Source organism: Temnothorax nylanderi, unplaced genomic scaffold, assembly GCF_030848795.1.
Source record: "Temnothorax nylanderi isolate EJ_2023f unplaced genomic scaffold, tnyl_v1.0 TNYL_tig0006_pilon, whole genome shotgun sequence".
Taxonomy (NCBI): Eukaryota; Metazoa; Arthropoda; class Insecta; order Hymenoptera; family Formicidae; genus Temnothorax; species Temnothorax nylanderi.
In genome coordinates this window covers 1337883-1349056 of record NW_027249068.1, presented here as the reverse complement: position 1 = coordinate 1349056, position 11174 = coordinate 1337883, and the positions used below count along the sequence as shown (strand labels likewise).

The 11174-nt window shown below is 42.2% G+C and overlaps 1 protein-coding gene and 1 long non-coding RNA gene across 14 annotated transcripts in view; one reads left to right on the top strand and one right to left on the bottom strand.

The window, feature by feature from the left end:
- Positions 1 to 617: 617 nt before the first annotated feature.
- LOC139776942 (uncharacterized) lies at positions 618 to 1161 on the bottom strand. Its single transcript, XR_011719230.1, has 2 exons — positions 870 to 1161; positions 618 to 793 (listed from the first exon to the last, which is right to left on the bottom strand). It is a non-coding gene; the product is annotated as an uncharacterized lncRNA (long non-coding RNA).
- A 3328-nt stretch (positions 1162 to 4489) lies between these two features.
- Unc-115a (Uncoordinated 115a) overlaps positions 4490 to 11174 on the top strand; it is a 29725-nt gene continuing 23040 nt past the window's right edge. For 12 of the 13 annotated variants that reach the window (XR_011719494.1, XM_071715988.1, XM_071715980.1 and 9 more), the window contains exon 1: positions 9323 to 10128. Coding sequence is in view for 12 of the 13 variants with exons in the window: in XM_071715988.1 (XP_071572089.1) it covers positions 10023 to 10128 (106 nt within the window). In the remaining variant the exon portion in view is untranslated. Of the gene's footprint in view, positions 4720 to 9322; positions 10129 to 11174 lie in introns of those variants that run through there. The other variant, XM_071715940.1, reaches the window with a different exon arrangement.

Here is an 11174-nt window from a genome sequence, read left to right as displayed (position 1 = left end):
AGACACTAAAGCGTTAAACGGTGCGCGCCGACGAACGCCATGTAGAGATACCTTAAGATACGAGGAACAGCCTGACGCGGATGCCCGCGCTCCATTAACCGCGAGCCGCAAATCGAAGCGAGTCCGGCCTAATGAAGCCGTCGCGGAGCGAGGATTGCGAAAAAAAGACGACCCGTCGCCGTACATGTCAAATAAATGTCGTCGTTCCCACGTTTGTAAGGATTGCAACGGTAAATTTGGCCTCTCAACCCTTTGCGTATCGATACCATGGTACTCGATAAAATTCCATGCCAAACGTTTCACGGTTACAGGTAATCCACAATTGTGGAAAAAAGAACATCGCCGTCTAGATATTTTCGTCCAAAAAAACAAACACTATTTCTTTATGAACAAGAAAAGAAATGTATTTCGATAATTGAAGACTCTTATTCCGAGAAGTTGACGTAAAACCATTCGGCCGATCGTCTCGAAATTCTATATCATAAATCTTCTAGCTGACTTTACATTAACAAATAGACAAGCGCAAAGAACTTATTTTTTGTTTTTCTTTATTATTCTTTATTTCTTCAATTCTTCATTTTTTCATTACTTCATTCCTTTATTTCTTCATTACTTCATTATTTCATTTCTTCATTTTTTTGCAGATGCTACGTTGTGCTTCCTTCGCTTCATCGGCGGTTCTTTATCATTTCACGCAGCCACTTCGTGTCTTCAGCGAGGCGCGTAGCTACGCCCCTGATACCCTCCTCCGCCGGCGTTTTAACCCGTGCGCCGGTCTTCGTCGGGATATCGTCTGTAAGATGAGACGCACCAGAGAAGCGCACCCGATACGGTGGACTAATTGGCCGATAAATCAACCGCCGGCTTACCTTCGCCGCCGCGGCCCCGAGCTCCTGACCTTCTAGACTCATAGGCAGACCATCCGGACGCGCGGTACACGCACGCCGCGGAGCCTAATTTCGAATGCGAAGTCCAAGTTCCGAGCGAACTTGTATCGACCTCCGGCTGACGCCGGATCCCGATTAAATCGTTTCAAGCGAGTTTTATTAGGCAAGTTTGCGACGCCTTGACTATCGTTCCACGAATAGTTACTCTTCAATAATTATTATTCTTTACAGACAATATATATATTTGTATCTGGTAATATGTATCAAAAATAGTTATTAGATTCTTCATTAATTAGTGCAGAACACTATTGTTTTGCTTGATTCCCGCGATAATGAGATAGACGAAATGGAATCTATAAATTTGTTATTAATATAATACGGATTAACAGTTAGCTTTATTCCTGAAAACGATAGCTACAGATACGCCGTTATTTTAAAAGTGTAAAAAAGAAATTATGTTCAATCAAGCTACATTAGATTACATAGACAAGTTGGGGACAAAAAGAATCGTATCGTTTCAACATACCTAGGTCGTTAAGCGCGGTAGTTTGTCCACGTCGGCAACTCGCGCTCGCGCTCGGTCGAAGTCCGACTCGCGGGAGCGCGAAAGATCGCCGCTTCGGTCACGTAGCCCCCGGTAGCTCCGGTAGCTCCGGTAATTTGTGTCCGCAACCGGCGCGTCGCCCCGATGCGATATCTTTCGTGCGAAAGCAGCGAGAATGTGAGAAAGCGGAGTGTCGCGCGGCGGAACAGGTTCCTCGGTTTCCGGGGGCAGATCGGCGCCGGTGGCGTCGGGCGCGGGGGAGCGCAGCTTCGAGCTACGTAAACCGCGCGCACGCACCACCACCGCCACCACCACCACCACCACCATCAACTACCACCACGTCGCCACCATCTACTACCATCATCGCCACCGTCACATATACGCGCTAATCGCATCGAGCGAACTTGTCGGAATTAATTGGTCCCCCCAATTAACGCGCGCTCTCTCGGACCGCTGCAGTTGCCGATGCGCACCTGGCAGAGGGGGGGATGTGCAACGGGAGGGGAGGGATGCAGAATCAAGAGAATGGTACTCCTGTCGCCACCTATATTCCGTCATCTTGGTAAATCGTGGAGGATGTATGACTCCACGGCTAAGTTCGAATTAATGAAGCGAGAATCTATCCGGTAGCGATTAGATGCAAATTAGGAAACGTTCTGGATAATTAGCATTAATAACTATCATTGCGTTTTGTTCCTTTCTATTTTTCCGGAGAAATCCACAATTAATGCTGGTGTCTCAAAATGCACATACTGTTAATTAAGACTCGTGCTACCCATTGTCTCGTATATTTGAAATTTCTTTCTACAATTTTCTTGTTATTTGGTTATAGTTTATTTAGTTATTTCTGTAGTCTCTGTTGATTTATTTGAAATATCTTTAGTTTTTTTAATCTGTTTTAATTTAGTTGATATATTTTCAAGATTTGTAAAGAAGACTAATGCTCTATAGAATGGCACTAATTGTTATTAGCAAACGGTATTTATTAATTAAAGCATATACCTAACACTTGTGCACATAATAATTTTATTTTGAAAATTTTTTTTTCAAGTAGAGTGCGTTTTTCCTATTTTATCGACATTTTGTTGATAACGCTAATGAATATAATTAATTGTTTAGAAGAAAACTGAATTATCGATACTGGTAGGTATAACGTTTATCGCATGACGATAATTATATCATACACAGCAATTTATTTGAAGATGCTGAGCTAGATGGACATACTGTACAACTGTACATGTCTACGAATCCATGAATATTTTATTATAAAAATTGTAAATATCTTTGAAATTATAGAAAAATACCTTCATCCGTCAGTGATTAAAACCAAAATATTATTTTATTGCTCGACTAACTGGCACAATGTAAAAAAGTATGCACTTCGACTCGAAGTGCCTTGAGCCGAAACGTAGTGCATACTTTTTTACCAAATGTATGGTTTTACCAAAAACCAATTTACCAAATGATAAATACGATCAGTTATGGAATGATGCTATTACAGTTTTTAGAACAATGGAATATGAAAAAAGGAAACCACATGATAAAAAAAACTCCAAATGTTCTTAAAAATTGGATTCATACTATTCAGGGTTTTAAGTTATTGACTAAATATTTTAAAGAATTAGGCTTTACTCAATTAGTAACTAGAGCTTTCAATCAGGATCCTGTGGAAAATTTTTTTGGACAAGTAAGACGACATGGTGTTAGAAACACGAATCCTAACTGTAGTGCATTCCAAGGTTACTATAAAAGTTTATTGATAAATGCATATGTAAAATCTTCATCAGTGTATGAAAATTGTGAATCTGATACATGCAGATATTTAATAAATTTGAGGCAATTTTTGCAGTCACCAATATCGCAAGAAAATCAAATTACAAATATATTACCAAATATAGAAACACCTGACGAATATGAAATTAACAACAATGCAATATTGAGTATCCAGAATTTTAAATTGCAAAAAGTAATGTCACAGTTCTTTACAAATAATTGTGAAACATGCTCCATGAACAACAATTTGCTGGAACAAAATACAACGTTTATAAATCGCATGGCAAATATAGAACTTATAACTCGTTATTATTTGCCATTAATATCACATTTTCTACAGTTTTCAAATTATATTAAACAGGATGTAATGCAAAAAATTGACTTCGACTTTTTAGAATGCGCTCATTCAATGTCAATGAAGAAGACATTGATATATAAATATATTGATCACGTAATCGTAGAGTATTTTGAAATAATCAGAAAAATTTTAAAAGGATTATTACGCTCATTCCCGACTAATACAGATGATGTACTAATAAAACTTGCGCAAGATTATTTCATAAAACACAGCAAAAAAGTTTAAATTATTGTATTCACATATAACATATATATTTACAGATATAAATACAAGTTTAAAAGATGTGTTACGTTTATAAATTTATATTACTTTATAAATATCTTACATCTGTTTATAAAGATTTAGATTATATTTTAAAAACATTACTATTAGTTTTTAAAGATGCGTTTCTAATTATAGGTTTTATATTCACAAGATGTTATATTCACACGTTCTCTCATTATTTTGTCATATTACATTATTATATGTATTTTGACAGTTTATGTTATATTTATGGAATATTTATGTTTATTGATTGTAATTTTCCATTAATTACAATCAAATAAATTGACATTTTATTTCATTAATATACGTTTTTTAATTTCGTAACCTTTTTATATATTTTTTAAGTAATAAAATTTTATTTAAATTAAAATTTATTTAAATTCTTTAAAATTAAATAAGGAAATTATTTCTTCATAAAATACTTCATAAAATTATTTTAAGATATAAGAGATCCCGTTTTATTTAGCTGAACTTCTTGCACAGTTTATCTTTTCTGTTTTTCTCTATCGTGAAAAGAAAAAGAGAAAAGATAAACCGTGCAAGAAGTTCAGCTAAAAAGAATGGGTCTAAGATGATTAGAAAACCGGCGCTATACGACGCCATTAAATTTGTTTGACCCCCATGTCTACGGGTGGCGCTAGTTGGTTCCAATGTTCGTGCCTATCATATATTGAGTTTGTCGGCCCTGACGGCAACTCTGGCCGCAATGTCGGCCGTCCTGTGTACCGTGGTAGGAACGTCGCTCGCCTTTTTCCGCGATTTCCTAAGTGAAACGCGTGTTGCGCGCGCCCGCCCCGCCGTCCAGCGTCCCGTGCTATGAACGCGTGATCCGCGCGCGACGAGGACACCGCCGACGTTCCGCAGCTCGCAGCACGCGCCGCTCCTGAAGATGGGTGAGTAGGAACATTTTTCTCCGCGAACGGAGATCGGCCGAACGCCGGCTGGGCGCCCGCTCGGTCTCCCTCGCTCTTTCCTCCCCTGCTCTCTCGCTCTCTCCTTCTTTTTCTTCTTCATCCGTTCTTTTCTCTCGCGTCGGCGGACTCCGGCGACCCGCCAACGTAAAGCGCCACGGGCGAGGAAGAGAGAGAAAGAGGGAAGGAATGCGGCGTCCGATCGTTTGTTCGCTTGCTCGCTCGCCTGCTCGCTCGGCGCTGACGAGCGCGCGTACATGGGAAGCGGAATACGCCCCTGCGCCGCGCGGTTTCCGTCCGATTTCCACGCTCGCGCTCGTCCCCTTCTCGGCGATCCCGAGTACGGGCGAATGTTTTCCGAAAGGCTCGTACGGCGAACTCACTCGGTGGTCTATAAATAGGTGAATCCGTCGGTTTGACGTTTTCTAGGGCGAGCCCCCCTCTCCTGCCTCGCGCGTATGTACGCGCCATGCGTAAGCATATTCCCCTTGCCTCTTGTGTCGTCCCTTTCTTCCCCTCCCTGCTCTTCCCATGCGTGGGTTCGCTCTTTCTCTCTGCCTTCATTCTCCTTTTCTCGTTTCACATATCGCAATTTTAGATGACGCTCTCGTCCGAAGTATTTCGTTCGATCCCGATCGCTCCCTTTTTCTCCATTCTAGCGCATCTCCCCCCTCTTCCCCTCCCCCCCTTCCGATCTTACGCGCGAGGAAAACGATCCTTTTCTTACTCCTCTGTTTCTGGTTCATTCGCGTCGCATTCTCGACGATCAGGTTTCCGTGAAAACACTAGTCCTACACTATTAACTTACTTGGTTTCCTTTCTCGATTTTCTCCCGTCTTTATTTCTAGAATCACATATTTCGTTTTAAAATCATAAAATTACGTCTCGATCAGAAACGTAATCCAGACTATATTTATTAGCAAAAACGTTTACCGGATCAAGTGTATACCGAAACAAACACAGATGCGTGATTAGAAGAACACGGCGCAGTTATGGATGTCGGGTAATTAAACGTTTTATGTTCATTATCGTTAATGAAATGAACAAGACGTTATTTAATATACCATATTCGAGCAAGCTGTAGTAACCAAAATATCAAGGTAGCCACGCATTAACCGGATCATTTAACCGGAACGTCAAAAATACGTTATATCTAACCAAGCTATAATAACCAAAATATCGAGATTATCAGTTAATTGGAGTGTCGAAAATGAATTATGAGCTGCGTGACGCAAAACACCACTTGGACCCTCTTCGACTTCCAAGTGTTTTTCATCGTTTCGATCCGATCGTCCAGCTTTATGCTATAAATAAGGCATACAACAAGCATGCTGCAAATTGCATAGAAATGACAACTGATTGCAACGCGCCTCCAACAATTGAATTGGTTAGAATGAGTCATGTATGTACTTGAGATTCTTGAGAAAAACAAAATACTGTTTTATAAGCAATATGAATTTTTCAGTAGGTTTTATACTACTTTATTTATCCTGAAAATGGGGCCTCTCTTAAAGTAAGTTTTTATTTTAAAAATTTTTTCAAACATCTTGCCTATCCATGTAAAGCAAGAATCCATTGTTGACTCAATTTCGGCCAAAATGTCACACGTCCCCTTTCTGTTCTCATTCGTTCAATTCGTGAATGCCGGCACGTGCCGATTGCTCGTGAATAGGCGTCGTTAATGACACTGTTGACGCTTTCGCAGAGAAATCGCAGTTAATGTACCACCGCTCAGCATCTCGAAATTCTCGACCATTCCTCACTCGATGTCGAATGAATCGTTATCAAGCTGCGCCGTAAAAAAGTAATGTTCTCATTTCTCTAAGGGAGGACCGTAAGGGTTTGAAAAACACCGAACTTTCCTTGTTTTTATTTTATCAAACCTTTCGGTTTTTTAATTGTATCCGCGACAGAGCTTTTCTTCGACTTCTAATACCGCGACAGAACGCGATTCATCCGCGCGATTTGCTACGCGGATGAAACGGAGTCGCGTCCGTCCGTGCCCACGCTCGCGCAATCGCGCGAATTGTTCGCGATCGCAATTACGGCAGGACCGGTTGTCTACGGAGGAGACGGCGACCCCGACGAGACGCCAACGGGCACGTAATTCGCTCGCTGCAATTGTGCATCTCCCGCCCACCCACGCGACCGATGCACCACGCGTGGCACCGCAGACAACGCGAACGTCTCGTTCCGTTGTCTTTCTTTACTGTGCACGAGACATATTCGTATTATGGAATTTACGGAATGATCGAATGGTCTAAGCCCTCTCCGTGTGATCTATAATTCACGTCATGTCTCACAGAATAATAATTATAATTAATAATAAAATTTAAAAAATATATATATATAATAGAATGTGTGTATGTTCCTTATATTAACTGCTTTGACTGATCTGGAGCAAATTTGCATAGTTACTCCGAGAGTTACTCTTTAGACCCCTGAAAATGTAAGCTATCATGCAACCTGGACACTCCACTCCCTTCCCCTAATTTTATCCCTTTTGTGATAATCCCAGGCAACGCCGGATAGTTTAAGAGTAATAGTATAATATAATAATATAATATAATAATAATCTTGCTAATGTACAAATGTATTTAAACATTAGGAGAATGCAGTGACAACCTCGAAGTCACGTTGGTCAAAATTTATTTTTCGATAATCAGTGAGTAGGTACTAAAAATCTTTCGTATCACAAAATAGTCGGCTACGTGATGCGCGTTTAGCCATTATTCGTGCCTTCATTACGAGCTCGTTCGCTGATCATATTACGACAGTACACACGATCGTAACCCCGATCCGCGATATTACGTGGCCGTCGATCTTGCAATGTACACCTTACGCGAAGACTTTACACGTGAGGCGGCCATTTCACGCACGAGGAGGCGTTTACATAATAGATTCAGTTAACGACGAGGCGCGCGTGAACCCGGAGCAACGATATCGACGCGCGATATTGATCCTCTTCTCGGTTTTTCCATTGACACGTTAATGAGAGCTCGGGGGACACGAGGGTTTCCCGAACCCCCCGGAGACACCGTTAATGCCGGATGGGTTTCGCACAAAACTGCAAACGCCGCTGATCGATACATGTCCCCCAAACTGCACCTCTTGAGGGAGAATCCCCCCCTCGGTGAAGACCCTAATTGTTGTCGACGGAAACGTTGAGCACGGAAACGTCTGATTTCGACGTGGAAAGAAAGCGGGCGAAACCCATCTAAATTTTCGTACCACATTTCTCGTAAATTACGGTTCTACTTTTGGAGAATCGTATAATCGGAATTTTTCTAAAAATATTATAAATATATACAATTAATTTTAATTAATAATTGTCCCTTTTGAAGATTATTAAACGCGACATCTTTAAATCGAAGTGTCGTTCTTGCAAAAGCCTTTTCTCCTTTCTCTAAAAATATACTTGGCAATGTAAAAATGATAATTGTCATAATTCTGGAATTGTCTGATTCCACAGTTTCGCGGAAGAAATTAGATTATCCAGTTGAAAGGGCACTCGTTTCTTGTACGCATCCTGGATCAATATTCCAGGGCGCTTACTAGTGCATATGATGCACACTGTGCATCGACTCATGCCGTCCTTTGACTCGCGAGATGCGACTCCGAAGTTGTTCAACAATTCTTGCAATATAATGCTTCTTGATTAGCGAGAAAATTATAAATAGCAGCTATCTTGTTCATTCCGGTTTTAAGAGTCTCGGCGACGCCGTATCGTAATTTTATTCTTGTATCGAAAAGCTTGTGCGAGAAAATCACCTGCTTGTTTCGCTTCGAGAATTTTTTTGAGGAGGGATTGATTTAATTTTTAAGATATTTATTGTGACAATAAAAAAAAACCAGGCAATCTCAGAAGAGTAATATTATATTTCTTATATTTCAATATTAATCATATGATCCTGTTACATGCGAAATTAGTTTAAGCTGATGGAATTAGGGCGCCGCGTGTGTATATAGTGATAAAATTATGACAGGCGCTAGACACTTTCCCAGCTAAGTGGATTAAAGCCTTATGCAATGATTCCATTTATAAATTACTCTCAAATATAGCTTCGGAGATCATCTGAATGCCGTTAATGTTATCGAAACTTTTGCTTTTTGCAAAAAGTAATTACACTTTTAACATATATTTCAGATTTTACGAGAAACAAAATTAAATTTTACAGTAATTAATTTTTAAACAACTTCACCAACTTCAGTAAACTTCATTCATTCTTAAAACCTTACTTCCAAACATCCGGTAAAATGTCTGCGTTTGCCTGTGAGCCAAACGAAAAATTCAGCCTGCCGATTTACAAAGATATTTTTCTAGTCTCTTTGAGGCGACTGCGAACGTCGTTGTCCGCAAATGTACTACGTTAAGCACAGATTACCGGAGGCAAGGAGACGGAGAAAAAGAAACAGTTGGCGGCAAGATGCAAAGCGCAGAGTGAAGAGGTGCAAAGTCGCCTCGCGGGATTAGGCTCTCAGGGCGGAGTCGACCGTGAAAGTGAACATTATCTGCGTTGACTGTACCGGTTGACAATCGGAACTCGACGAGGCACGAATCTCTCTTCACGCTGACGCGGTGGCCGGTCGGCAGTCGACGATCGACAGTCGCGGCGACCGTATCGGCACGTGTGTATCGCGAGCTTATCGCGTCAAAATTTCTCGCACCATTTCGGAGCAAACGCTTCGAAAAATTCGGGCCCGCTCTCGGCGAACAGTCGTGTAAAAATTCCTACGTATTTACCTGCGACTCCACGAATTCCGCATGTAAATACGACCGCAGATTTTTGCACATTCCGGAAAAATTAGCCGCGCTATTATCGACACACTCCACTCTCGGCAAACAACGTAATCGCCTTCGGCGAAATTCATATCTCGGTAATCTATCGAGGATGCTACATTACTCGACGCTTGGCTCGTAACGATATATACGGGGTGTCGTGAACAAAATATTCTGCCGAAACGAAAAACGTGAACGTCGAGACGCGGGTGTTTTAGTCGACGGTTCACTCACTGACGGGTTACGTTTGAGCGATCTCACGATAGATCGAACCACTGGACCAGGCAGGGACAAAAATCGCAACAAATCGGCTCGCGGCTGCTTCGAGTCGAACCTCGACCGAAAGGCAACGAATCGCGCACCGATCGTCTAATTGTAAGCGGCTCGGCGCTATCTTATCGGTATCTCGACATCGCGCGGAAAATAAGCGTGAAGGTGAGGAGGTGCGTGTGCCGGCGCGGCTCGTGTCCCTGAAAGATTACGCAACGCAGACGGCAGAGGCACGATGAAGTCGAAGACGAGCGCGAGCGAGAGCTTGATAGCAAGTGAAAGCAGGGCGGGGATCATGAAAGACGGTGTCGACCAGCACAAGCAAAAACCGTTGAAAAAAGGTAAGGATGTTGGCCGCGGGTAAAGATCGACGAGTCATATCCGTCGCTTCTATTCTGCGGTTATCGCCAACGGGCCGTTCTTTTACTTTACGTCGGCTTGTCTTCACAGATCCTACGTAATCGTTGATGACAATGCTAAATTAAAAGTACAATTGGTCTCCAACGACAAGCCGTTGTTTGTCGTTATTTTTGAAGATTCCGTGGTGACGTTTAGATGAATCAGCGTTCAATGGCTCTTAACGCCTCTCGAATCTCCTGCAATATCGTTATCTTTTAATTTGGTAATCGTTTCCCATTACCACTATCTCATTGTTGCCCGTTTGCATAATGGCGATGGATATCGTAAATACGAAAAATTGGGTGGGCAAAACCCGCACCGCGGGTGCGATAATGCTGAATGAAGCGTACATCGAGATATTTATTGTATCAATATTCATTAATCTTCGAAATCCATTAGCACTATTATCGCGTCGGTGGACGCATTAATTTTCAACAAACTGTTAATTAAACGTGGAACAATTACAGTTACCATTGGATGGATAGATCTCGCTTTTTGTTTCTCGCGATTCGCGGAATTTGAAGCCGCTGTCGCTGGCAAGACGAAATCTCTTGTCTCGACGCGAAACCCGACGCGATAACGCGAGAGATCGGTTCCGCCGGCCGCCGCACGGTATTTTACGACCGTCCGCCGATCATCCGGCCGTCTTATCAACTTGCCTCACGACTGGTTTAATGTATCGCGGCGACACGACGCGACGCTTAAATTACACGATACGAGAGCACCTCGTGTGATACCGCGCGAGCCGCGCGGTATCCAGAAGATCCGGCTGTGATATTTGCATATTACGACGGGCTGCCTCTCTCGGCCACGAATATCTCCGTCACGATTTTCGTCGTTCGTGACGGGGCGAATCCGAGGAACGTGACGCGGCGTCGTCGCACGCCGGAGGACATTTTTAACCGTCCCAATACCCCGACGAGGAAAATACATTCCTTCGCGCGCTAGAAATGCTGTTGGAATCCCGTTTGTGTCTCACTTAACGAGT